The 23,465-nt window shown below is 32.7% G+C and overlaps 4 protein-coding genes across 8 annotated transcripts; 2 read left to right on the forward strand and 2 right to left on the reverse strand.

The window, feature by feature from the left end:
* Nucleotides 1-855: 855 nt before the first annotated feature.
* Nucleotides 856-6,181, reverse strand: LOC105830587 (protein SMG5). The gene is made up of 8 exons (XM_012669989.3): nt 5,900-6,181; nt 5,050-5,272; nt 4,669-4,833; nt 4,160-4,428; nt 3,853-4,033; nt 2,011-3,766; nt 1,544-1,879; nt 856-1,255 (listed from the first exon to the last, which is right to left on the reverse strand). The coding sequence occupies exons 1-8, from the start codon at nt 5,971-5,973 to the stop codon at nt 1,188-1,190; spliced, it is 3,072 nt and encodes a 1,023-aa protein (XP_012525443.1). The 5' UTR covers nt 5,974-6,181; the 3' UTR covers nt 856-1,187.
* Nucleotides 6,182-6,546: 365 nt separating this feature from the next.
* LOC105830585 lies at nt 6,547-8,026 on the forward strand. Its single transcript, XM_012669985.3, has 4 exons — nt 6,547-6,637; nt 6,809-6,975; nt 7,075-7,308; nt 7,620-8,026. Exons 2-4 carry the CDS (start codon nt 6,820-6,822, stop codon nt 7,749-7,751), a joined length of 522 nt encoding a protein of 173 aa, XP_012525439.1. The 5' UTR covers nt 6,547-6,637; nt 6,809-6,819; the 3' UTR covers nt 7,752-8,026.
* Nucleotides 8,027-8,184: 158 nt separating this feature from the next.
* LOC105830586 (thioredoxin-like protein 4A) lies at nt 8,185-13,154 on the forward strand. 3 transcript variants are annotated; one of them, XR_003625403.2, is made up of 5 exons: nt 8,185-8,637; nt 8,895-9,031; nt 9,718-10,063; nt 12,822-12,874; nt 12,963-13,154. XR_003625403.2 is itself a non-coding variant. In XM_028189291.2 (3 exons), the coding sequence occupies exons 1-3, from the start codon at nt 8,560-8,562 to the stop codon at nt 9,929-9,931; spliced, it is 429 nt and encodes a 142-aa protein (XP_028045092.1). In that variant the 5' UTR covers nt 8,185-8,559; the 3' UTR covers nt 9,932-10,133. The 3 variants fall into 3 exon arrangements, 1 of the variants encoding a protein (XP_028045092.1); XR_003625404.2 differs by lacking the exons at nt 12,822-12,874; nt 12,963-13,154 and adding an exon at nt 12,246-12,629; XM_028189291.2 differs by lacking the exons at nt 12,822-12,874; nt 12,963-13,154 and having other exon boundaries at nt 9,718-10,133.
* Nucleotides 10,340-23,452, reverse strand: LOC105830583 (tyrosine-protein phosphatase 10D). 3 transcript variants are annotated; one of them, XM_036293537.1, is made up of 20 exons: nt 23,018-23,449; nt 21,879-22,142; nt 21,092-21,436; nt 20,596-20,913; nt 20,004-20,345; nt 18,362-18,646; nt 18,055-18,258; nt 17,818-17,923; nt 14,719-14,945; nt 14,573-14,649; nt 13,408-13,542; nt 13,207-13,329; nt 12,975-13,123; nt 12,732-12,867; nt 12,366-12,432; nt 12,189-12,284; nt 11,270-11,359; nt 11,072-11,131; nt 10,693-10,842; nt 10,340-10,607 (listed from the first exon to the last, which is right to left on the reverse strand). In XM_036293537.1, exons 1-20 carry the CDS (start codon nt 23,214-23,216, stop codon nt 10,600-10,602), a joined length of 3,381 nt encoding a protein of 1,126 aa, XP_036149430.1. In that variant the 5' UTR covers nt 23,217-23,449; the 3' UTR covers nt 10,340-10,599. The 3 variants fall into 3 exon arrangements, 2 of the variants coding, with proteins under 2 accessions (XP_036149430.1, XP_036149431.1); XR_004964976.1 differs by lacking the exons at nt 10,340-10,607; nt 10,693-10,842; nt 11,072-11,131 and having other exon boundaries at nt 12,023-12,284; nt 23,018-23,452; XM_036293538.1 differs by lacking the exons at nt 10,340-10,607; nt 10,693-10,842; nt 11,072-11,131; nt 11,270-11,359 and adding an exon at nt 12,023-12,058 and having other exon boundaries at nt 23,018-23,451.
* Between the last annotated feature and the right edge of the window lie 13 nt (nt 23,453-23,465).

Here is a 23,465-nt window from a genome sequence, read left to right on the forward strand (position 1 = left end):
CTCGTGCTATCATCAAGATAAAAAATGATTATTCATTTCAGAATCGCTATCTCATTCCTCTAGTCGCGTTTCAAAGTCTAATTTTTAAAGCTTTTTCTCAGAAAATGTGGAAAGTTCGATAAATGTTGATTAAAGAGCCTTATATGTTAATAGTTACTTCAATTTTTTTTTCCAAGACTTTTCTATTGTATAAAAGCGCAAGAAACGTGCTATGTATATCATTTAGGCCCGGTTCCACAACTCACGGTTAAATTAACTGGCCGATTATTCCATTGGAATTGACCAATCGTATTTGTTAATTTTGCTTAACGACAAATACGATTGGTCAATTCCAATGGAATAATCGGCCAGTTAATTTAACCGTGAGTTGTGGAACCGGGCCTTACTTGTATTTTTCTGTATATAATTATACAACAAAATCATTTCACTAATTGCTGAATGATCCATCAATGAATGATTGTTCAAGAAAAATATTAAGATATTTCAAAATAGTATAAATTGAATTTTTTTAAATTTAATTTTCATTAAATTTCAACATTTTATTTGAAATTGTAATTATATTGTATTAATGTATTGATTAGCTGAACGTATTTGTTCATTGACTGGTGCAGTAATCCTAGATCGTTTCTTTTTGTTTGCGCGCACACAAGACGCACATTCTTCTTTCTAAAATAATTACAGATAGAACTAATTTAATACATTGTGAAATTATTTGAATAGTCCTTGATTATTTTAATGTGTACATTTCATTTTAAGTTTATGTCTTCCGTTCTTCAGCAGCGTGTTTATGTATTTATGTCTACAAAGCAGCTGCGACTCGCCGACTGGGTGATAGGGCTGGAGAAAATGCGTTGGTCCGATTATTTAAAAATATTTACTTAAAAATACAATCTTTTCAAACATAAAATGGCCATACGAATGATTAAAAAGATGAAAAAAAAAAAAAAAACGTCGTTTTATTACTTAGGATTCTTCTGCAGTGGAAAATGACATTCTCTGTCGGCACTGATTTAACAGTCGAGAATACATCGTCGCTTTTCCGAGCTTAATATGCGCGGGTGTCCAACCCCCTTGTCATACTTGTTTTTTAATGGGCTGAGAATTCAGTTATGTAGCACCCGAGCGATGAATAGTATCTCCGAATGAGATTTGGCGACAGATAATCACGCAGGAGTGATATACTTCGCTCAACCATAGCTCTTGATCGACGATTTCCACTTCATATGAAATAATTCTATATGCTCGAGATTAACACCTGTGAAATACGTAGATATCAAGTAAATACCACATCTGCTGTAAAAATAAGTTTCAAAAAATTCGTATTTCTTAATTCAAAATTATAATTTATGTAACATAATTATAATAATAAATATCATACAGAAAATAAAAATCGAGATATCGATAAAAAATGCTATTAAAGTAAAAAATGTTTACAGATCTATACAATTTATATACACATATACATATTAATAAAATCAATCAACTAAGCTGATCGTTCTGTCAGCATTCTAGAAATAAGAAACAAAAAAAAATGCATAAATACCTGCACTTCTTGCTAATCCATCAGGGCTGAAAGTCAAAGCTCTTCTGTCATCTGGCTTGCAACCAGTTAGAAGGGTTACCACCGGTACCTCCCCATCACCAGTAAAACCGACCTTTGATTGCTGATTAAGGTAGTGACAACACTCTATTATCTGAAAAAACAGCCATGCTTCCTTATCCTTTGGTCTTGGTCCTTTTATTAACGGCAACGCCAAACGCTCGTGAGGTCTCTGCGCCCGTAAAAATCTCGTACCACGTTTTAACTGTATCTCCAGCCATCGCGTTGCCTCTCTCGCCTGAGCGCTTACGCGTTTCACCTCGTCCAAAGCAGAGACGACTGTAAATATAATTACAATATTAATATAAATAATATTTTGCATCCATCCTTAAATGTTGTAAGACGAAAATTTTTCAAGAAATATATTTAACAGTATTTAAATTAAGATTTCCGATAATAAAGTTACTTACCAACTGAAGGAATCACCACTATAAACTTGTTTGCGTGCACCAGGCGTTTAAGGATCGGCATATGTTTGGACAAAGCCTCGTGATCAGGAACGAGATAAGGCGATATCAATCGAGATCGTAATTGGTTTTCCAGAGCTTCAACTTCAGCGTTCAGCCACAATCTGCCCATGTGTCTCATAAGTTTCCCTTTCGAATGCTCCGATCCAAAATTCTTCTCGTTAAGACCTATTACCTTTGGAGCGTTCGACGCACTCGCGTCGGTCACCACAAACAATCGCTCGGTTTGATCGTACTGCACTCTCGAATCCTCAACGGTACAGAGATGGTGTCCGAACTCGATTAGCTTCAGTATTCTCAAAAGCGTTTCCTCCCGCTTGTTCATTCTATGCTTACGAAACATCTGCCAATCGAGGGCCCGATGAGCGTGCTCCAGTAAACTCAGGCCTCGGAGATCAACATCTTCCGGTAGAGGTAATGTTTTTACGCATTCCTTCACTCTCTCCACGCTAGACAGAATCGTGGAATCCTCGTTCCCAGGCACGAGAGTTTCGACATCCACGTTGATTAGATTCAGCAAAGTCGTAACGCGCTTCAACATTGTCCGCGAACTCTTAGCGCATATCCTCACGATATCAGGATTACTTCGAAGCCAATCGCAGCATACTTTAATAGACACGAGAATCTCCTTATTAACTAATATACTCAGAATGTCATCCGACTTTAAGCTTTGTTTCTTTAACTGTGCCATGCAGAAGATATTGTCTGCGTTACACAAGCGATCGTTGCCCTCCTCAAAGGTACTAGTTGAGTCTGTGTTCGTGAGAGTTACGACACTGTTGGAATTTATTACTGAATCCTTATCACTTGTCGCCGTCAAGTCTGTTTGCTGATCGGTCACGTGCTGCTGTTGGCCGTTAATCAAATGATTGGCGCCGTTCTTTTCGCAACTCTCTGTTTTGTTGGCGATATCATTGTCGCCGTGGCCGTTCATTTCTTCCTTCACTATTTGTGTTTCGTTTTTAGTAGTTTGAACAACCTTATTTCCAAGAGACGATTCCTCGTCATCTGTATTGTCGTCTGACAATACATCGTTTCCCTCCGTCTCGGACACATCAGAATTGATCTCGTCACTAGACGATGCCAAAATTAACTGATCTACGTCGCTCGCGTCCGAGTCAGAGCTGGCTCTTCTTTTCCGTCTGCGAAGCTTACTGAGAAGACTTTTGGATTTGTCGCGAGTCTTTTTGGGACCTGATTCATTTGTAATTCCGTTGTCCGATGACTCGGCTTTGTTAATCTCATCTAAATCAAGTATATTATTGTCTTGGTTTAAAGCAGAGTCCTTTTTGCCCACGTATTCTCCATTGTTTCCTGATTCAGACGATATTTGATCTTCCTGGAGATCATTTAATTTAGTAATATTTTTCTTTACAGTTGTTTCGGGATCAGAAACTGCCGTTTCTATGATCATTTCTTGTAGCTTTGTTATCATAAATTCTAACAATTGCGATAATATTGCTAAAGTTATAGCAACAACGCCCTGTACTTCATTGGATTCCTTGTTCTTTAATCTAGAAATTGACATTAAGCATATTGTCACAATTTTAAACACCATATCATCTGTCAAATAAAGGATTGGTCTGCTTTTGCAATTTTGAAGATATGTTTCTATGTTATCCGTATCTTCTAGGCAATTTGTATTATTTTGTTCGATTTGATCCATTGTTAAACAATTCTCCATATCGGTTAGGAGCGCCTGTTAAAAAGAAACCAACCATTATCATAAATTATAAAAAATATTTACATAAAATTACCCATAAATATCTCACATTGTACACATACTTGGCATTCTTGATTTATTTTGTCAGAATTTGGATTTTCGTAGTCCCACAAACGTAATAATGAAAATAATCGTGATACACAATGATGGACAGGATTGTTTTCATCTGGACCAGTAGACTGAGTTATTATAATTTTCCTTAGATTTCCTTCTGCCCCTTCAAATGGCTCAGGACACAAAACACTGCAAAATAATCAGAATTATAATCGCTAATTTTTTTTAAGATCATATTGATAAAAAAATTGCAATTTATTATCAGAAGTTATATTAATATTTATCATTAAAGAACAGTTTTTTCTTAACGCTAACCTTCTCATATAATGATAGACTGAATCCAATCCATAATTTTTACTGCCTGCTATAGTACCAAGCTGATTATGGGGCATACCAATATTTGGATCGAGAGCTATAGCCATCTTATAATATCTATTCGCTATCATTGGATCCCAGTTTGAATTTATTTCTAATTTGTACCTACTCAAGTCTCCAAGACATACCAGGCTTCGATGAATCAAGCGAATAACACATTGTTTGACTTCCTTGGTATGAGTTTTAGATTGCCCTATTTTAGTTCTCGCCTGTTACAAATTTAAAATTGTATTACTACAATATTACAATCCCTTCTTTGGTTTTCTAAGCTGAGATAACAAATTCTATTCCATTTTACTTCACAAATCACATAATGTCTTACATAGAAAAATATAATTGCTGTAATTTATATGTAATAAAAATTTAATCACAATAATTAATATAACTTTCATTTTTGTTTCTCGAGAAATAAAATTTTTGCATAAGTCAAACACTAAAAAGAATCTTACATATGATGAAATACTTTCATTATGAATGAAAGCAAAGTCGACAATACCAACAAGATCCAGCTCATATTCCATTTGTAATCTCATTATCAGGTGGTGATAACATCCCACACCCACCATTAAATGGGCCGAGAGCAGCATCTTTTCCTTCTCATTCCAGGTGTTACCCTAAAATAAAAATAAAAAAATAAAAAAACATTAATTTCACATTTTATTTATTCAAAAAATTATATGTAATCATATATATTTAAAAAATGTATTTATAGATTGTAATAATATGTATATGTATATAGATTACTACATTTAAAATAGATCAAATTCATATTTTCTACATATTTTATTGTTATTGTTAGCTCTTTTAATGTATCAAATTATAAATATTACCTTCCGTATTCTTTTGGCTGTGTACACAACATCGTAGAAAGCCTTCCTCCACAAAAGTTCCTCTATTTTATGTACATTTCCAACAGGGTCCTTCAATATCAGTCTCTCGCAATACTCCTTAAGTTTCATGCGCTGAATTTCCCCAGATGGAACAAATATGTCGCTCACTGTTATGGCACGATTCTTTTGCTCATCCAATTTCTTGATGATCTCTGTCACACTTCTTAACAAGCAAAGAAAATATACATCTTAATAATTCTTTCCTCTTCCCTAAGAAACAAGATATTTACAGAATTTACACTGTGATTGACATCTCATGTACATCCAGTATCCAATTCAATAGAAGAATATATTTTTTGAAGCCAAGTATTACTACTCACAAATTCCATCTCTTATATTGGATATCAGACCATTACAGTGTAAATCCTGTAATAGGGCACAGAAAAAAAGAAAAAAAATTGAAAGAGTGAACCAGCATATTTGCGTCATGCAAAGGTCGTCATCAAAGACGCATGTCTAATCGAATAATTCTCTCATTTACAATGCTTATGTATCTATTATCATACACAAATTATTAAAAATACAAATACGCGTCGCTCATTCGTTCCACCGAGCTAAGAAAGGACGAATTGTGCCCGATGTATATTATCATGAACGGCGTAAAAACTCATCGAGAAAACGTGGCGGGTAAGAAACGAGCATGGCGACACGATAGGTTAGGTTCACGTCTCTCGAGAGATCGTCCTTGTCCTCAAGAATTATCCCTTTTATTTTTTTCGTCCTCTTTACAAGATCGGAAAAACAAAACTGCCCAGACTTTCAATGCGAAAGGAAAATCGACGAGGCTTACTTGTGCAGACGTCTCGTGACCTCGAGGGAGTCCGTTGTCCGGGCTTCCCCCGCGGTGTTGAATGTTCTTCTCATTTTGCGCTAAACATGACCCACGTTTCAGCCAACTCGTCGTTACTCATTGCCCTGCGGTCCCCTGGGACGCGCATCTCCTCCGAAGACTGAGAAATCTCGACATTCGTCGCCTGCACGTCGACACACGTCGTCGCTCTCGCTAGTCGGTGTAGCTGTACGTTACGTACAGTGTACAGTGTACAGTGTCCACTTCCTCTTTCCGTTGCGCCGAATGTGGTGTCATCCATCCGTCCGTTGTGTCCCCGCCAGCCACGAATCTCACCCCAGATGGTGCGATCGGTCCTGCCGACGATTCGCTAAACCTGACAATTGGCTGAAACCTGGACCAATCGCGTTTGAACAATTCAGTCATTATAATCATAAAATTATATTTTAAAAAAGTACAAAAAATAATGAGACCGCGCCATAAACTTTCTTAAAAAAAAAAAAAGTATTAAATTTAATTTTTGCCGATAAATTTTTCGCAAAACTTTTCCTCTTATTTTTTTTTAACGTAGGTGGCTATGGCATATCATGCAATTGGCTATCTCGAAATATTCGATTGAATCGCATGACCTACCAGGGACATTTTTCGCTAAGAAACTATCCAGTGTCAATAGTGTCTGGTACGTTAGACGTTCGAAATTGGAAACGTAAACAAGTTGCATAAATCATTATAGATAAGGTATAAAATTAATATTACATGACAAAATACATGATTAAAACACTGTTTTTTTAATCAAATTATGATTTGGAATTATAAATTGAATGTAATATAATAAATAGATCAGAAAGGCGTCATACGACTCTATAAGAATCTAAAGCTCAAAACCAAGTAAACTTTTGTCAATTTTAGGGAAAATAAACATGCACAGAAACATCGAGATTAAAGCGGTAATTCGAGATGTTGAACGTACCGTTTCAAAAGCCGCAGAGTTAAGCAATACCGCCCAGACTATGATCGAGCAGCATGATATTTTTTTCAAGACAGAGGATGGAAGATTAAAATTACGAAAATTTAAGGTTCATAGTTCTCAATTTGTTAATTGATGAATTTATGTTTTAAATTTAAAAATTTATATTCATCTATCTCGATGCAAAACATTCTTTCTCATCCAACAGGATGGCACTGCAGAATTAATTTTGTACAAGCGACCTGACGTTCCAGGGCCAAAGTTATCTACTTATGACAAAGTGACATTAAATTCAGATATTGTAGAATCAATCACAGATATATTGTCTCGGTCCATTGGTGTGCTTGGAGTTGTTAAGAAGACAAGACTCTTGTACATGATTGAGCAGACTCGAGTTCATATTGATGAGGTCGACGGTTTGGGTAATTTTTTAGAATTAGAGGTTTGTAAATCTCTATTTAATTACATTATCAGTAAAGATACAGTCAATTTGTAATGATATATTAATTAGATTGAACAATTTTCCTCCAAATTTTTGTTTTATTATGTTCTTTTGAATATAAACTGTTTAGAGGAATTTTTAGGTAACAAAAGTATAAAGATTTATACCATTTTTTAGGAATTGTATTGACTTGTAAATATTTTATATTTATTGCTATAATTATTTATAATTGGATATATAAGATGTTTAATGTTAGAATACTAATGTAAACAAATAACTAATGTTAGAAATATGTATATATATATGTACAGGTAGTGTTGCAAAAAGATCAGGATGTAGAAACTGGACAGAAAATTGCTTACGATCTTATGCGAACACTGTTTGTGAAAGAAGACGATTTAATCGCAGAAGCATACATAGATCTGCTAAATTCTAAAACATAAGTATTGTTCACGTTGCTGCTTATAACTCCATACAGATGTAAATGTACAGAAATAACAAGTGATTTTTTCACTCGGAAGATATTAAAGTATAAAACAATTCTATTTTTTACAATTTACAATAAATTACATATGTCATACAACAAAGTAAACTTTTTCTTGCTCTTTCCAATGTGTATAGTTTGTTAAAATTAATCTGATATTTGCATTGGAATATACTTAGATGTTTTGTATTTGTGTGTGTACTTAAAATATGTAAAATATATACTTAAAATATTTAAAAATATAGTTCAATGTGCACATTTTGTGGACATAGAGGCGCTGATGGATGAAAATACCTAAAACGACACGGCCGCTCTCAGGTTCCTCTTTGGCGTAAGCTGCATGTATATTACGATTCCAAATTCCGAGCTCGACACGCTCACACACATTGCACCGTCTATTCGTGACCCGGTCGCATGCTTTTGTTGTCATCTTGGTTCGGAAGTGTCGAACACAATCGAGTGCAGCCTGGTGCAGCCGAGTGCGCGCCTTCAAGTCACGGATAGAGTGTAGACTGATGTAGGCGGAGTGCGATGTGTGCATCTTGTGTGTGAGGTGGGCAATCTGCTTCGGACTCGGAATCGCAGCATAGTGCTGTCATTTTCTGGTGCTGTCCATGAACATAGAAATATATTGGCTACCGTCTTTTTTCTGTTTTCTCCGGCAAGACATTACACGTCCTAACCTCAAACGACATCGCTTTAATTATTTGAAACGAAACTGCATCAGTAATTTGTAATCGCAAGTTTCACATTTCACACATCTCAAAATGTCTTACATGCTATCGCATTTGGAAAACGGTTATCAAGTCGATCAAGCCATTTTATCGGAAGAAGACAGAGTAGTGGTGAGTGTCGAGTCTGTTTTACTTTGATTTTATCTCATCATTATAAACATGAACATTTATAATATCTATTTCTATCAATGTGAATTGACTATAATCTTTGTTTAATTCTTTATCTCTTTAATTTTTAGTGTTAAAAATAGAGGAAAACTAAGTTATAAGTTGACAAATTATCATTCTACATTAATAGAAATAGACATAAGTTGATCGCTATAAAATTATTTCGAATTAGAAACTTTTTAAGTTAATGTTTTTTTCAGGTAATTCGCTTTGGGCATGATTGGGATCCAATGTGTATGAAAATGGATGAAGTTCTCTATAATATTGCAGAAAAAGTTAAAAACTTTGCCGTTATTTACTTGGTGGACATCACAAAAGTACCAGATTTCAATAAAATGTAAGTAAAAACTCATATTCTTACAAGTCTGCTGTAATAACTATTTAATGAATTATTTAATTCTTAAGGATAGATGAATTCAATTAACATTTTGTATACGTGTTTTGTAGCATCTCTATATATCATTACTTTTCAAGTTATTAAACAAATTTTTAATAACTTACATGTATATTAATATTTTGAAAAATATTTATAAAATTTATAAATTGTCACAAATTATATACACGCACGCACGTGTGTTTATATACAAGGTTAAACGTGATTTTAATTTTATATATAATTAAATAATTCATTAAATAGTTATTACACGCACACAACAAATGGGCAAGCATGACAATAGGTATTTCAAATTGTCATCAACGATCATTGTCGATGAATTTATGACGATTCGAAATACCTGTTGTCATACTTGTTTATTTGTTGTTGTGTATGATGATATTTGCATTTGGAGGTAGAGATATACATTTGTAGGTTTGATCTCGACATGTGGATCTCGACATTCTAACATTCTGACAAGAGTGAAATAACTTCACTGAAATAAAGACTTTATTTATATATACAATATATATATATATATATGTATAATATTGTTAAATAATAAATGATAAAATATATAAACGATAATAAATAATAAATAAATATAAATATTAAATAATAAAATCATTACAATAATAAATACTTTTTAGGTATGAACTTTACGACCCATGTACGGTAATGTTCTTCTTTAGGAACAAACATATCATGATAGATTTAGGTACCGGCAACAACAACAAAATAAATTGGACATTGGAAGACAAACAGGAAATGATCGACATCATTGAAACGGTTTACAGAGGTGCAAGAAAAGGTCGAGGTTTAGTTGTCTCTCCTAAAGATTACTCTACTAAATATCGATATTAATTTACTTATAAAATATATGAATGCTTTTGTATATTGCGAAGATAGATATTAATGCTATATTTGTTTCAAGGCAAGACGTTACATATGAAATCAGATGAACAATCCTCCAATTTTGAGTGGACAATATGCACTGTAAGCTCTTATAATTTATATTACGTGTATTATCTCAAAAATAAATAAATAAAGTCAAAGAATAAAGAGCTATACAAGATGAGTAAACTATTTGAATAAGTGTACAAAATTCTTATTAATAGTTTTGAACATATATTTTGACGAATTTTATAAAATTTTTTATTTATCACTGGTTTATATTTATAAATATATGTCTAGTTATACAATATCCATATCTATTTTTTAGTTGGACTAGATTATTTTAAGACATATATTAGATAATAATGCTAGTAAACATATTCTGTATCACATGATATATTCTGGCATGTACATTCGTATATGGGAATGATTACAGACAGAATTGTGATTATTTATAAAAAATAATATGTAAAATATGAAATGTGTTAATTCTAGCCTAAGATTTTAATCTTACATTTCGATATACATATACATAACAGTTATATTTACACATAATTATAGTTATAATATACTTTTGCTTAATATTCTATATTCAATAATGAATTTAATGCGTAGATAATTATACACAATTCAGTCTCTCACATATCTGCAAAATATGTAGATCAGTGTCAAATGAATGTAATGAAAAATCGGTTACAATGCAAATTTTTACAAAAAGATACCAGACTTACCATTTGTTGCATATTGCACACTATCGTCAAGTACATCAGTTAACCTTGAACAAGTTAATAATGGAAGACTCTCCTGTAAACTTTTTTTATTTAATTCGTATGATGATTCTCTCAGTGATTTAAAGATACAATCCAGAGTTCGCGATTTTCCTGGAAGCATTTTCCAACATTATTTTAATAATGAAAAAATAATTATATATATATATATATATATATATATATATATATATATATATATATATATATATATGATGTGTGTGTGTGTGTGTGTGTGTGTGTGTGTGTGTGTGTGTGTGTGTGTGTGTGTGTGTGTGTGTGTGTGTGTGTGTGTGTGTGTGTGTGTGTGTGTACGTGTGTAAGCTGATATTTGAATACCAACCTATGGTAATGTGATGAGTTTTTACATTTATGGCACCCATTGATTTGCACTGCCTTAAATCTTAAAATAAAATTATGAGAAATAACATCTGTCATATTTAAAATAGATAATATTGAACAAAGCCACGTTATCCTTTCAGGCCATTTAATTTTTCAGTATAATATAGTTTAAACTTATGAGATTTTGTTTCAGCCTTACCGTTATTTGTTATGCTTCTTGAAATCGCTTGAGGAAAGAGATTGTAGATTGATTCTAGAGATTCCATAGATGTAGAGTTAGGTTTTTTTACTGTAACAATAAATAGTGCAGTACGGTAAAAAGAATAATAATTAAATAATGACATAAACAATGCAATATAGAACTCAAAAAAATAATTATAGCATTTTGAAAACAAATATTACAATAATAAAATATTTCTTTTTGACGCAAAAAGCTTTAACGCAAAAATATTGCTTTAATGCAAAAAATCACTTATAATACAATTCCACATTGCATTATACACATTTCATAAATGATTGTGGCAAGCATATATCAATTGCAAAATTATTCTCAAACCATGTGCAGAAAAGCAATGAAAATGTTGCATGTTTAGCTCAGAGAACTATTAAATAACTAAAATAGTAAAGTAAATGGCCCGATTATTGAATTTATTCCAAATATTGGAAATATGATCTTATAAATGCTTTTTTAAAATTAATATACATTTTATTTTGAATAAAATATAATAATAAATAGGCTTCTTAAGAATTTAAATAAAATTTAATAATATAATTTAATTATATAATAACATAATTTATATATTAAAAACGCATTTAAGATTGAATTTCCAGTGTTTAGGACATTCAGTAACTGGTCATTTACTCTATATGAAATAGATATGAATGAATTAAATGATGCAAGAAGAAAAAGCAAAGTGGAAAAAGATAACGCGATCCAAGCATTTGTTCCTACCTCATCACGTATTAGATAGATGGAGAGACTCTCATTCTGTAGTACAAAATAGATTAGTGTTATTTCTATCGTGCTCTTTTTAATACTTAATAATACCATAAGAATAAAGAACATCTAGTCCGCTACATAGAATAGAGTATACATGTATTAAATGTATATTACATACATATTTCAAGATTGTTGACTAGAGTTGCTGAATTTGTTGTATCTTTGACTTTCTTAGAGGTATTCTCGTATACTGGCTCAACTGGTGGTGGTTTGTCTACGAAAATGCAAGAATAATATGAGTTTTTCTATGGAGAAGTACATACCGAATGTAACAATGTACAATAAGGATACTTACAAGTTTTTAAGAAATAAGGGTTTTTGAGTACTTGTTTTATACAATTATATATATAAGCGTATTGACTCTGAAAACAAAAATCTTTCTTTTACATACAAATTTATAGAAATATATATATGTATATAACATCTCTAAATTGAAAAAAGTAGATATGTAATGTCTATGAAATGTGTAATCCATTTTTTTTAGTAGAAATGTCGATTTTTAGCAATTTCTTAAGTTTTAACATTATTATTTTAATCAAAATAAAATTCTATAATCTAATTAAAATATGAATTACACACACACACATATATAAAATGTTTTTTCTAATTTATTCTAATACTATATAATAAATAAAATCTACTTGATTATGTAATTACTTACTTCTCTTTGTACCATATTTATTCTATGATGTCGCAATCTATATACAGTTCCGAATACATCTAATTTCCTATTATCTCTAATTTGTTGCAGAAGAATATCTATCGCTATTAATGTCCCTGTTCTACCTATCCCTGCACTGTAAAGTAAGATATTTTTTGTTATTAAAAAGTAGTAAAATTAATTACAACGCAATGATTGAAACTGAGAAATGGAAAACAATTTTATTCACAGGAAAGAATATACCTGCAATGAACAACGATGAAACCTTTATTAGAGGTAATATTGCGGCGCATTATTTGGCAAAAATTGATCATTGCATCGAAATCTTCCGGAACATCGTGATCGGGCCAGTCTTTAAAGTGCAGATGAGTAATAATTCTTTTTTTATTTTCCTGTAATTATAATAATACTTTTATAGCTCTATTTTTCGTATAAGTTTTCTGAAAATATGCCATTTATATTAAAAAAGATAAACCTTTTGTAATATAAGCGTTCTTTGGGTATGCGTTCTGAAGTCGAATTCACTCGTACATCGTATCGTCATGTTCTCAAATCGAAAAGATTCTTCTATTGTCGGATAATATTGATGACATTTCTCCTAAAAAAGAGATTACGGTAAACGGGCGGCACTGAACGTTTTGCATAAATTATTACCGACAATAATTATATAATTTACTTTGCCCTTTTCGACCAACTGCGTCAACATAACTATAATATTGATGTTGTACTGATTGACCATCCTCCAAAAATCGTAAGTGGTTTCTTCCTTTGGACCTTGACAAGCTATGTACTCATCTTCTCCTGTATACCCCTGATGCAAAATAAATCATTCATTTTTCCATTCGTATAGGATATTCCATTCACATTAGGGTAATTGAGAAGTTTTGATAAATGAAGCAATCTCCCTCTTTCTCTTTCTAAAAACTGAGTTTTTTAAACAATGTTTCGTACTTTTGCACTGTTTTATATTATTTTGAAATTAAATATTCCGAGATTCTATTAAATATTATAGCAAGTTAAGATTCTATAAAAATAAGTTTTAGAAGAAATATACTCAAAATCATTCATAAAAATTAGATTTATAAAAAATTAAAAATAATGTTTCATATAAATGTAATTCATCTAAAAATTGTCTTTTTTCTTAATCAGTTGCAACTTAAAACCATGTTTTATTTATATTTTTTAGAAATATTTATATTTTTGCTTAAGAATGTGTCACATTTTAAAACATTATTAAAAATATAAAAATTTCATAAATTGTTCTATAAATTATTTTATTATTACATTTGAATATCAAATATTTGAATATTCAGTACAATATAATTTGAGCATAATTCTTATTATCACTTAAAAGTCACTTAATTTTTCGTTTATTTTTAATTCTGTAAAATTGCATTTCGTAATATTTATTTACACATTTTATAAGAACATCATTACGAATTATAAATTAAAGTATAAATAACACTATTTATACGTATTAATAAAACTCTAATAAATTCGTGCAAAAATTTAAATCCATCTATCTGTTTAAAAGTATTTGCTTAAAACTGCTATAAAACAATTATATTTACATAAGCCAATTTATTTTGTCGTTTGGTTTAGTTAATTTTGAAATTAGAATATTCAAAAGTTTTTGTTGTCGATTAGGGAAAAAATAAATCTGTAGTTTTTAAATTTCGATAACTTTTAGCTGTATGGTATTGTGTACCCCAAAAAAACATTCTTAAGCAAAATTATTTCACTCAAACAAATTAAATATAAAATATAGAGGATATAAAATGATAGAGGAAAATTATCGATTAATTATGCGTACACCACGTGTGCGTTTGTAAAATATTTACCTTTATGAAAGATGCATTGATATAATCCGTGTTAGGATCGTTATCTATCACTTCCAGCTTTACTCTTGAGAAATCATCTGAAAGTATGAATCATGTATAACACTTGTAAATCGTGAGTCGTGAATTACAAGACAACTTTTTCATACAAGGTAAAATATCGGAGTAGCGATTTTTCTTCCTGTTAGCTTGCAAGCAGGCCGTGTTCGTGGGCATCTGCAAATCGACGCTGAGTGTTTGAAGCAGCCGAAATTCATTGCTCAGCTTCCCGGGATTGTCCACTAGTTGTTGACAATGGCTGATGAATTTCTTTCTGGTGAACGGTGTGGGAACGGGCGAGCCGGGCATGTCAGAGTGAAGAAATCTTCGTAACACTCTGAAATAGAAGAGAATGGTACAAATGTGAATTATTATATAAAGCGCACAAAGTAAAAAGACGCATTAATATATCTTATCATATATTCCATCAATAAATGTGCAATGAAAAAATAATGAGGATAAGATACGTATGAAGACATATGTGTGTATGTGTACATGTTCAAAAAACTTTCTCGCTTTTCTTTTAAGTAAATTTAAAGACAAGTTTCATGTGTAAAATCTGCAAAAATTTTATTATGCGTTATTGACCGGTTTTTTCTCTACTACTATCTGTCTCATTATTCCATTCTCATTAAGTATTCAATCGCCTGTTTGACAAAAGTTAATGTATATTTAAAAAAAACCGAGATAATTTTTTTGTAATTTACATATATCGCAATAATATGTACGATGAAACAACGTAATAAAACGTAATAAAAGATTAATATGAAAAGCAGAAGGTGATATGTGACCCTCTATTTACATTTTGTACAATAATTTTGTTAATATTCAGTATTTTAAATTAAAAACTTAACATTTCCATTCGCCAATGTATTGTTCAATCCATTCTAGATTCAACATTATAAAATATCTAATACTTAGAATTATTTATGAAAATATGACGATACTGTATAATGGAACAAAGAGAGAAGTTGGGGTAGTTTTCATTAAAATAGATTTAAAAAATTGGTCTTGTTTAGAAAAGTGTTTTGTAATAAAATTATATATTTAGTTAAAATAAAAAAATTCTGCAGAAGATATGCAAATATACATACGTATACATCATCTCAGTACATAGATTGTGATATTAAAAATCTAGATATTATACATACATTACAATATATGTAATGTAAATTATAGATTAGCATAGAATAGAAATGAAATGTTAAATAACAAAAAAACAATTCAATATACATATATTCGTGTGATAATACAAGATTAAAATGAATGAGGAAGTATGTATAATTCAACGCTAAAATATATCTTGGAAAAATTTTAAAAGTAAAAATATTGAAAAGCAAAAATACCTTATGACAAAACATGTCGGTTGTTATATATTTGCATATTAACACCACTGCATAACTGTGAGCTACTAAAATGATTCCATAAGTAATCATTAGAATTCTTCACTTAATAACGGAAATATTATGAATGGCCATAATATTTACACATACACAAGGTCCATAATACCGTGTACACTTCTCTTCTAACACAAATAATATTTTGATCCTACGATTTAATTTTTTGTTTTTTTAAACTGTTTAACAGAGAGCTTTTTTAAATAGAGATCTAAAAAAATGAAATTAATTAAATGAGCCTTATTCAGCCCAAGTACCTCACACATGGAAGAAATGGTTTCGCTAAAGTATCTAAAAATTCAGCAGGAAATAATTTACGTTTGAAAATGATTTTGTTAGACTATCAAGATAGTTGTATAGGTCCCCTCAAGTTGATTGTTATAATTGAATCATAACTTTCCGCAGCGTCGCTCATCATTCTCGAACGTCCCTCACGATTATTTTAATTCAACAAAATTTATTTTCCAAATTCGTATATCCAGTTAAACTTTCAGACACTTCGGCAGAACTATCTCTTCTCGTGCATTTACATGAAGCGATGAAGATTAGAAGAGCGATCCGCCGACCGAAGGCTCAATCCGTTTTCGCGTTCGACGTGCGCAATCGAAGTGACAAGGAAGAAGACGTGTGGAAGTGCGCAATATAATCCGCGCGCGCTTCGCATGATGTACATATATCTTTCCTTCCTTAGCTGGCGGTAAGGCGCGTAGGCTCATTCATATAGTAGGGGGAACGACGAAAACTTACGCAATGAACATGCGCGCCTCGCTAGAAACGGACCCAAGGACTTGATTTCTTCCTGAAGATCCGAGTCATACCCGAATATCTCCGTCGATCTACACGACGGACTCGGGGGCGCCTACTGTTGTCCCCACTCGCGCGGAATATCGCTTGGTAATACTTCCGAATACTTAAAATTTAAAAATACACTCCGAACTTCCCGAACCGCCCAGCGACGTTTGAGCCACCTCCTCCTCTTCCTTCTTGACGTCGTCGTCCGAGCGCCCAGTCCGAAGCGCACTGTACGTGTATCCTATTCAGCGCAATAGGCAGACGCGCGCGTATGTATCGCACGACCTTGCAGCTCACGCGCGCGCTTCGGGAATATATAGTTCTCTCTTCTGAGTCATACAATAAATATCGATCATTGTTCATAAACGCGCGCGTACACCTGTGCGTGCAGCGCGGTTTCAGCTATTGGGTCTACGCGCGCGACGGTGATGGTGTCGCGACGTGATTTCAGTTGCCATTTGTCGCCCTGAAAATTTTTCTTTCAGCGAGAGACCTTATCTTATCTATCCCGCTCTTTCGCTGTTACGCGGTGTAAAAGTAAAATTCCAATTGTCCTCTCTCCTCGAGATCTATGAATCGACATCGTCAGTTGTTTCAATCGTAAAGAACCTACGTTGATGCGCGTAATAGATCTTTTGTTATATTACTGCATAATATTTTTTGAAAACGTAACTATCATTATATAACATAATGAACATATACGTTACACATTCACTATGTGTTTGTTGCGATTTCCCCACTCGTAAATGTAGCTATTAGTAATGTAATATATTTTATATTGCAGTTACACCTACGAGTGGAAGGTTGCAGCGAACGTATACGTTGATTACATTGATGTAATAATTACATGTCTGTGTTTGCTGAGTTTGAATATTGCGCGTATCAATGATCGTCGATGACTATATTGTTGAATTTGTTTTAAAAATTGTCTAGAAAAATTGTACAACACTATTGAGCAACATTGTACAACACTATTGAGCGCTTAGGGAGCTACTTTATAACAATGAAATCGTCACTTACATGTACGGCGAGCATCTTCGCACGAGCAGCATCAGCGTCACTATTATCCCCAGGAAAAGAATGCAGAAGATAGCTCCGATAATGACAGCGATATTTAGTTCTTCCTCTGATATTGCAAGAAAAAAAGAAATAAGAAATAGATTAAACATGTACTTTTTCTTATTTCTGTTATATAAGATGTTTGAAATAGATTGTTGGAATCATAGAATGATTGTTCGATGATTCCAAGACACTTACTCGTTTTTATGCTAAATGGCTCGGAATCGGTGTAACCGTTGTCAGTGAACGCCCTCATTCTGACGTTGTACCACGTGTCAGGATTAAGCGGCCCGTTGCAGTACATCGGCTCATCCGAGTTGCTCGAGACAATCGCGCAGTCAATGTCTTCGCCGATCATGTACTTGATAGCTTTTATGTTTCCGTAATCAATGATGTGGCTCGCTAAAACAATCAATCAGATAATTTAATGATGCATGCGTAGGGCTTTAGTGCTTCGTAAACGATCGTCCGTACGTCTATTTACATGTACAGGCATATCACTTACAGTAATTCCATCCCTTCCAGGTGGCCTGATACGTGATCTTGAAATCGTTTAGCATCGCGTCCTCCCAGGTAGACGTGTTGGGCCAGCCCTTGCTGTTCAGATCGTACCGTGTGTGCGATTGTTCATTGTGTCCCATCCTTGCCACCATGACTGCGTAGAACTTGATGTTGCCGTTAGTGTTGGGGAACATGGGCAACAGAACAGCGGCGGTCGTTGTGGTTCTGCGCGACTTGTACGGGTCCAGGGTGATCGATTTAATGTATGAGGGTTTGGGCTGTGGCGGTACTGTAATTAATAGAAAAATAATTTTCTTAATTATGAAATCGCAGAAAAACAAGAGCTCATTATTATGTTTTATATTACGGGTTTTATATTTTACTCGCCTCTCTTTTTCTTATATGGAAAATGCCGCGATAATGTAAAAACTATAGAATTTAAATAATTTATAATTTGCATCAGACTCTTTTTAGAGATAGGATTAACAGATTTGATAATTTTACTAAGCATTCTGTTATAAGAATGTACTTTCAAAGATATTTTATACAGTGTCAGGCAGTAACTAATTCAAAAATAAAGTTAAAAAGTTAGTAACTTAATTTAAATTTTTATTTTATTATTTATTTTTTTAAATACAAATTTTAACTTATTAATCTTTCTTCTTAAGTTAAAAATTTACCTATGTAAAAGGAAAAATACATTTCTATATAAAAACCGATAATTTTTTGTTTTTTAATAAAATACAAATAAAATGATTTAACGATCCATATATAATTGGTTTGGTAATTTTCATAATTTAAAAAATTTAATATAAAAACAAATGCTTTTTATACATATGAAGTATTTAAGTCAAACCGGGACTTTTGAGTTTATAAAATAAAAGAACAAATATCAAGGAAACTGCATTTATTATTCGACATACTCCTCTGCTACATTTATACATTTATCCCAGTGTTTAACTAATGCTTGGAAAGCTTTGGCATAGAAAGATTTGTCATTACGTCTGAATTATTCTAGGACAGCCTGCTTCACTTCGTCATCAGTGCTGAAATGGTGACCTCCGAGGAACTCCTTTCCGAGTGATTTCCACCTGTTTGGATCTCTAAAGGAGTTCCTCGGAGGTCACCATTTCAGCACTGATGACGAAGTGAAGCAGGCTGTCCTAGAATGGTTCAGACGTAAAGATAAATCTTTCTATGCCAAAGCTTTCCAGGCATTAGTTAAACGCTTAGGTAAATGTATAAATACAGCAGGGGAGTAAGTCGAAAAATAAATGCAGTTTCTATTCCTTGATATTTGTTCTTTTATTTTATAAAAACTCAAAAGTCCGAGTTTGACTTCGTATATAAAATTTTAATGCAACTTTCTGAATTAGCTTCTTATTCAATCAACTATTAATGTAACTAAACTAATTTTGTAGGCCATTAATTTTAACTTAATTTATTTGAAAAAAAAAATCAAAATTAAATTACTCTGGTTTTATGACATGTATTCAAAATTTTTTAATGATTTTTTAATATTATTTGATGCATAAAATTATAAATAGAATTCTATACAAATTCGAATTCTGATATGAAATAATCATAAAAAAGGACAATATAATACAAGGCAAAAGAGAATATTAATGAAAATTATTCATACTTACTGCCGGCAGGATATAGTATATCTTGAATACTAACTGGTTGTCCAAGTGTATCAACATTCTTGACTTTGGCGGATATTGTGAAATTATAATTATACTCCCCTTTCAACTCGTTGAGATTTATTGCGCACATATAATCGTAATTCGAGCAGTTACAATTCTCCAAAATCAAATCAGGTGGATATCCGATTCTGGTACCGACACCCGATACGCTAAAGAATTCAAGTTCACCGTTTAACGAACAAGGCAGACCCCATGTCAAAATCGTATCCAATACGTTTGTGTCGTTTAAACTTTCTTTAATCGTGATGGATGAGGAATTAAATTTCGAGATTGCCCCTGGAACTGAATAACCACAATCATAATATTCAATGTTTAAAAAATTGAATTTTTAGATAATCTTCATACGTAATTAAATAAAATTCTTATTAATAATCTGTTTATCAATGAATGTTTATTTAGATCAAATTATTTGTGTCAATTAATCTTTTATTTGTGAGAAAATATTTACATAAAAGGCTTTATGTTTCAAATAATCAGTCAGGAATAACATCTTACGTTACAATAAAATAAAGAGTTAAAAATTAAAGTGTACCTGCGCTATTGGTTGAAATTTCTTGAGGATCACTTTTGTTGCTCCATCCTTCCCCTGTTTTCGCTCTAATATATGCTGTGTAATTCATAAACGCCTTTATCTCGGAATAATGATATTCAAATATGCTTCTGTTTTTTACATTAAGTGTTTCAGAATAATCTTGTTCTTCGCACCAATCTGGAATTGGATATTGCGATTTCCAATCGATTATGATTTCAAATTCTTCTAAATTACCGGGCAAATAATCCGGTTCATCCCAAGATAAAGAAAATTGCGAGTCCGTGAGATTTCCGATGGAAAGCTTAGGCGCAGACGGCGCTAAAATCGTAACACAACATAAGTTAAATTAATAAACATTAAATCAATTATAAAATAAATAATAAATATAAAACTATATATAATATAATTTTTATACATATCTAATATAAGTATAAAATTAAAATATTGTATATGCTATAAATAGAAAATTAAAATATTAATGAGAATAGCGCATTACCTTCCTCCAATGTTGTGACATTGATTCCGTCACTTAAGTCACTGTACCCTCCAGAATTAACAGTATGCGCCCAGCAAGTGTAACTCGTGAAAGGACTTAATCCTTCCACAGTTGTATTTAGTAAAATAGTAGGATCCGCAGCAATATCGGAATCTACTTTCATCGGGAACACGCGATTCTCAGCGTTGTAGCCTTTCCCCATTTTCTCTGTGTAATTACATATGGTTATTATATGTGACAGATTACAATAATTGTTATCTTTCTGAATGGTCCACAGTATTGTCACAGAATCACTCGTGACACCTGGCGGTACTCCTGGAGTTTGTCCATTTGGTGGTTTCGTTTCTGAAATATCGAAGAAAACTTTCATCAAATTCGCATCGGATTATATCGCATGTATAGAGAGAGGAAGGAGGAGCGGAAATAAGTAATAAGGAAAGATTTCCAACTCAAATTATAATAAAACAAAAATAAAAAGTAAACCAATTTTCAAGAGTTGCTTTTACTCCTTCAGAGTTTTGGCAGCAAAAAAATACTAAGGCACACACATCACTATTATGTACGTAAGGCTCATTAATCGGTTAATAAATATAGAAAGTATTAATTAACATCTTAACGTTTTGCTTGTCTTTGGTCTATTTGTAAAAAATAATTATATTTCAATAACAAACAAGATAATTTAAAAAAAGTTTATTACATATTAAGGCGTTCTCTATGTATTGTTAGAGTTTCATAATTTTTTGAATTTTCGAGATGAGACATTCCTTTGTAAGGTAATTTTACTTACTAGACCGAAGCGTAGTTGCAGTCTGATCTATCGACTTTCCTTCATTGTCGTCCTCATTTATAGCGTTGAGATACACTTGATACGTCTTACAAGCGTGCAAATCCGAAATTATTACACTTGTGTTCGTGGTATTAACGGTATGGTTATCGGGATCCGTTTTTACATGATAATGTTTCAGACAGGCCGGGGGCTTCGGGGGCTCCCATTTAACAATCAGTGAAAAATTGCCGCCTTCTACGCTGAGGGATTGCGGCGCCTCTAATTCTGCAAATTGTCCATGTGTCAGATTTGTCGAGAATCGAGACCGGTTATCCCGGAATTAGCGGAAGGCAGTCGCAGACGGAGCACGCGCTCTGACAGAACTTTAATTCGGGATCTATTTACAAGAAGAGATTGAAACTCGACAAAGGACGATGGGCAAAATGGGCCGATTTGAGCTCTAGAGTGGTAAATAAAAATGGTGTTTTTTGTAGTTTTTTTTTAACTGCGATTTTAATTTTTAAAAAATTTTAATTTTAATTTCAAGAAAATATTAAAATCGACATATGACGCTATTATAAAAGCACTATATTAATAAAAGTGTAAAATTAAGTAAAGTAAACAATATTAAGTGAAAATCTAAAAGATTGATACTAATAAAGTACAAAATATTCTAGGAGAAAGTCCTTGAAAGATGTAATGAAGAAATGCTTTCGTCGTCAAGATTTAAAATAGTTCCTATTGATATTGCCTTTCTTTTTAGAAATTAATAATTGTTTTATTTTGTTATTAAACAGAACATGAACTAGTAGAAAGAGAAAGATTAATTCATTTTGTTAGTAGGGAAACACAAATTAATACATTAACAAGGCTCAACAACAATAATAATAATTTACTAGATGTTTAATACTAGATAAAATAGCTTCATATGTCCGTTTTAATTTCCTGACAAATTAAAATTTTTTGAAGGTTTAAGTGAATCAGATTCAGCAGTTCAAAAACTTGTCACTCCTTTGGGGATCAATCGGTCTATTTTATATCTCGTTCTCTGTCGCTCGATCTCCCCGAAACAAACTGACCGCAAATTTCACGAGCATTCTGTCTTTCACTACGTGCCTCTCCATCTCTCCACCAATTCCAATTCAACAGCTTAAGCTTACTCGGCGAAGCTGTCTTCGCGATCTGGTTTACGCCGACGGACTCCACGGACGGCGTCACCGTTTTGACGGTGAAGCGATACTCCGTGCACGGCTCGAGATTGTTAACGGTGTGGTTTGCGACGAGGACCGAAGTTTCATTGCAAGATTCCCCCTTGTCGCACCAGACAATCGAGTAGTTGGATATGCATTTCACGTGCATCGCGGGTGCCTGCCAAGTTAATTGGATGGTGGTGGTTGGATTGACGCTGTCGGTGCGCGCAGTCAGAGAGACCACGTCCCCGATTTCTGGAACTGGGAAGAATCAACACGTTAAGAATGTTCGTTAATTAATTTCTTGTTCTAATAGATGTTCGGCAAAGTGAAAATGGTCCCTAGACGTTCAATGTTATCACTTAATAAACACCTTAGGACATGTATGTTCTATGAAATTTCTGTTCTTTACAATGTT

Source organism: Monomorium pharaonis, chromosome 11 (genome assembly GCF_013373865.1).
Source record: "Monomorium pharaonis isolate MP-MQ-018 chromosome 11, ASM1337386v2, whole genome shotgun sequence".
NCBI lineage: Eukaryota > Metazoa > Arthropoda > Insecta > Hymenoptera > Formicidae > Monomorium > Monomorium pharaonis.

Bases quoted from the DNA above. Each gene is read 5' to 3' on its own strand.
- LOC105830587 (XM_012669989.3), bottom strand. From the start codon at position 5,973: ATGAGAAGAACATTCAACACCGCGGGGGAAGCCCGGACAACGGACTCC. The intron at 5,273-5,899 runs GTAAGCCTCGTC...TTGCTTGTTAAG, and splicing joins GTCACGAGACGTCTGCACAA to AAGTGTGACAGAGATCATCA. The intron at 3,767-3,852 runs GTATGTGTACAA...TCTTTTTAACAG, and splicing joins AAATAAATCAAGAATGCCAA to GCGCTCCTAACCGATATGGA.
- LOC105830585 (XM_012669985.3), top strand. From the start codon at position 6,820: ATGCACAGAAACATCGAGATTAAAGCGGTAATTCGAGATGTTGAACGT. The intron at 6,976-7,074 runs GTTCATAGTTCT...CTCATCCAACAG, and splicing joins TAAAATTACGAAAATTTAAG to GATGGCACTGCAGAATTAAT. The intron at 7,309-7,619 runs GTTTGTAAATCT...ATATATGTACAG, and splicing joins GTAATTTTTTAGAATTAGAG to GTAGTGTTGCAAAAAGATCA.
- LOC105830586 (XM_028189291.2), top strand. From the start codon at position 8,560: ATGTCTTACATGCTATCGCATTTGGAAAACGGTTATCAAGTCGATCAA. The intron at 8,638-8,894 runs GTGAGTGTCGAG...TGTTTTTTTCAG, and splicing joins CGGAAGAAGACAGAGTAGTG to GTAATTCGCTTTGGGCATGA. The intron at 9,032-9,717 runs GTAAGTAAAAAC...AATACTTTTTAG, and splicing joins GTACCAGATTTCAATAAAAT to GTATGAACTTTACGACCCAT.
- LOC105830583 (XM_036293537.1), bottom strand. From the start codon at position 23,216: ATGCACGTGAAATGCATATCCAACTACTCGATTGTCTGGTGCGACAAG. The intron at 14,946-17,817 runs GTAAGTGACGAT...CTTCTATTTCAG, and splicing joins CGAAGATGCTCGCCGTACAT to AGTGTTACGAAGATTTCTTC. The intron at 13,330-13,407 runs GTAAATTATATA...TCTCTTTTTTAG, and splicing joins AGTTGGTCGAAAAGGGCAAA to GAGAAATGTCATCAATATTA.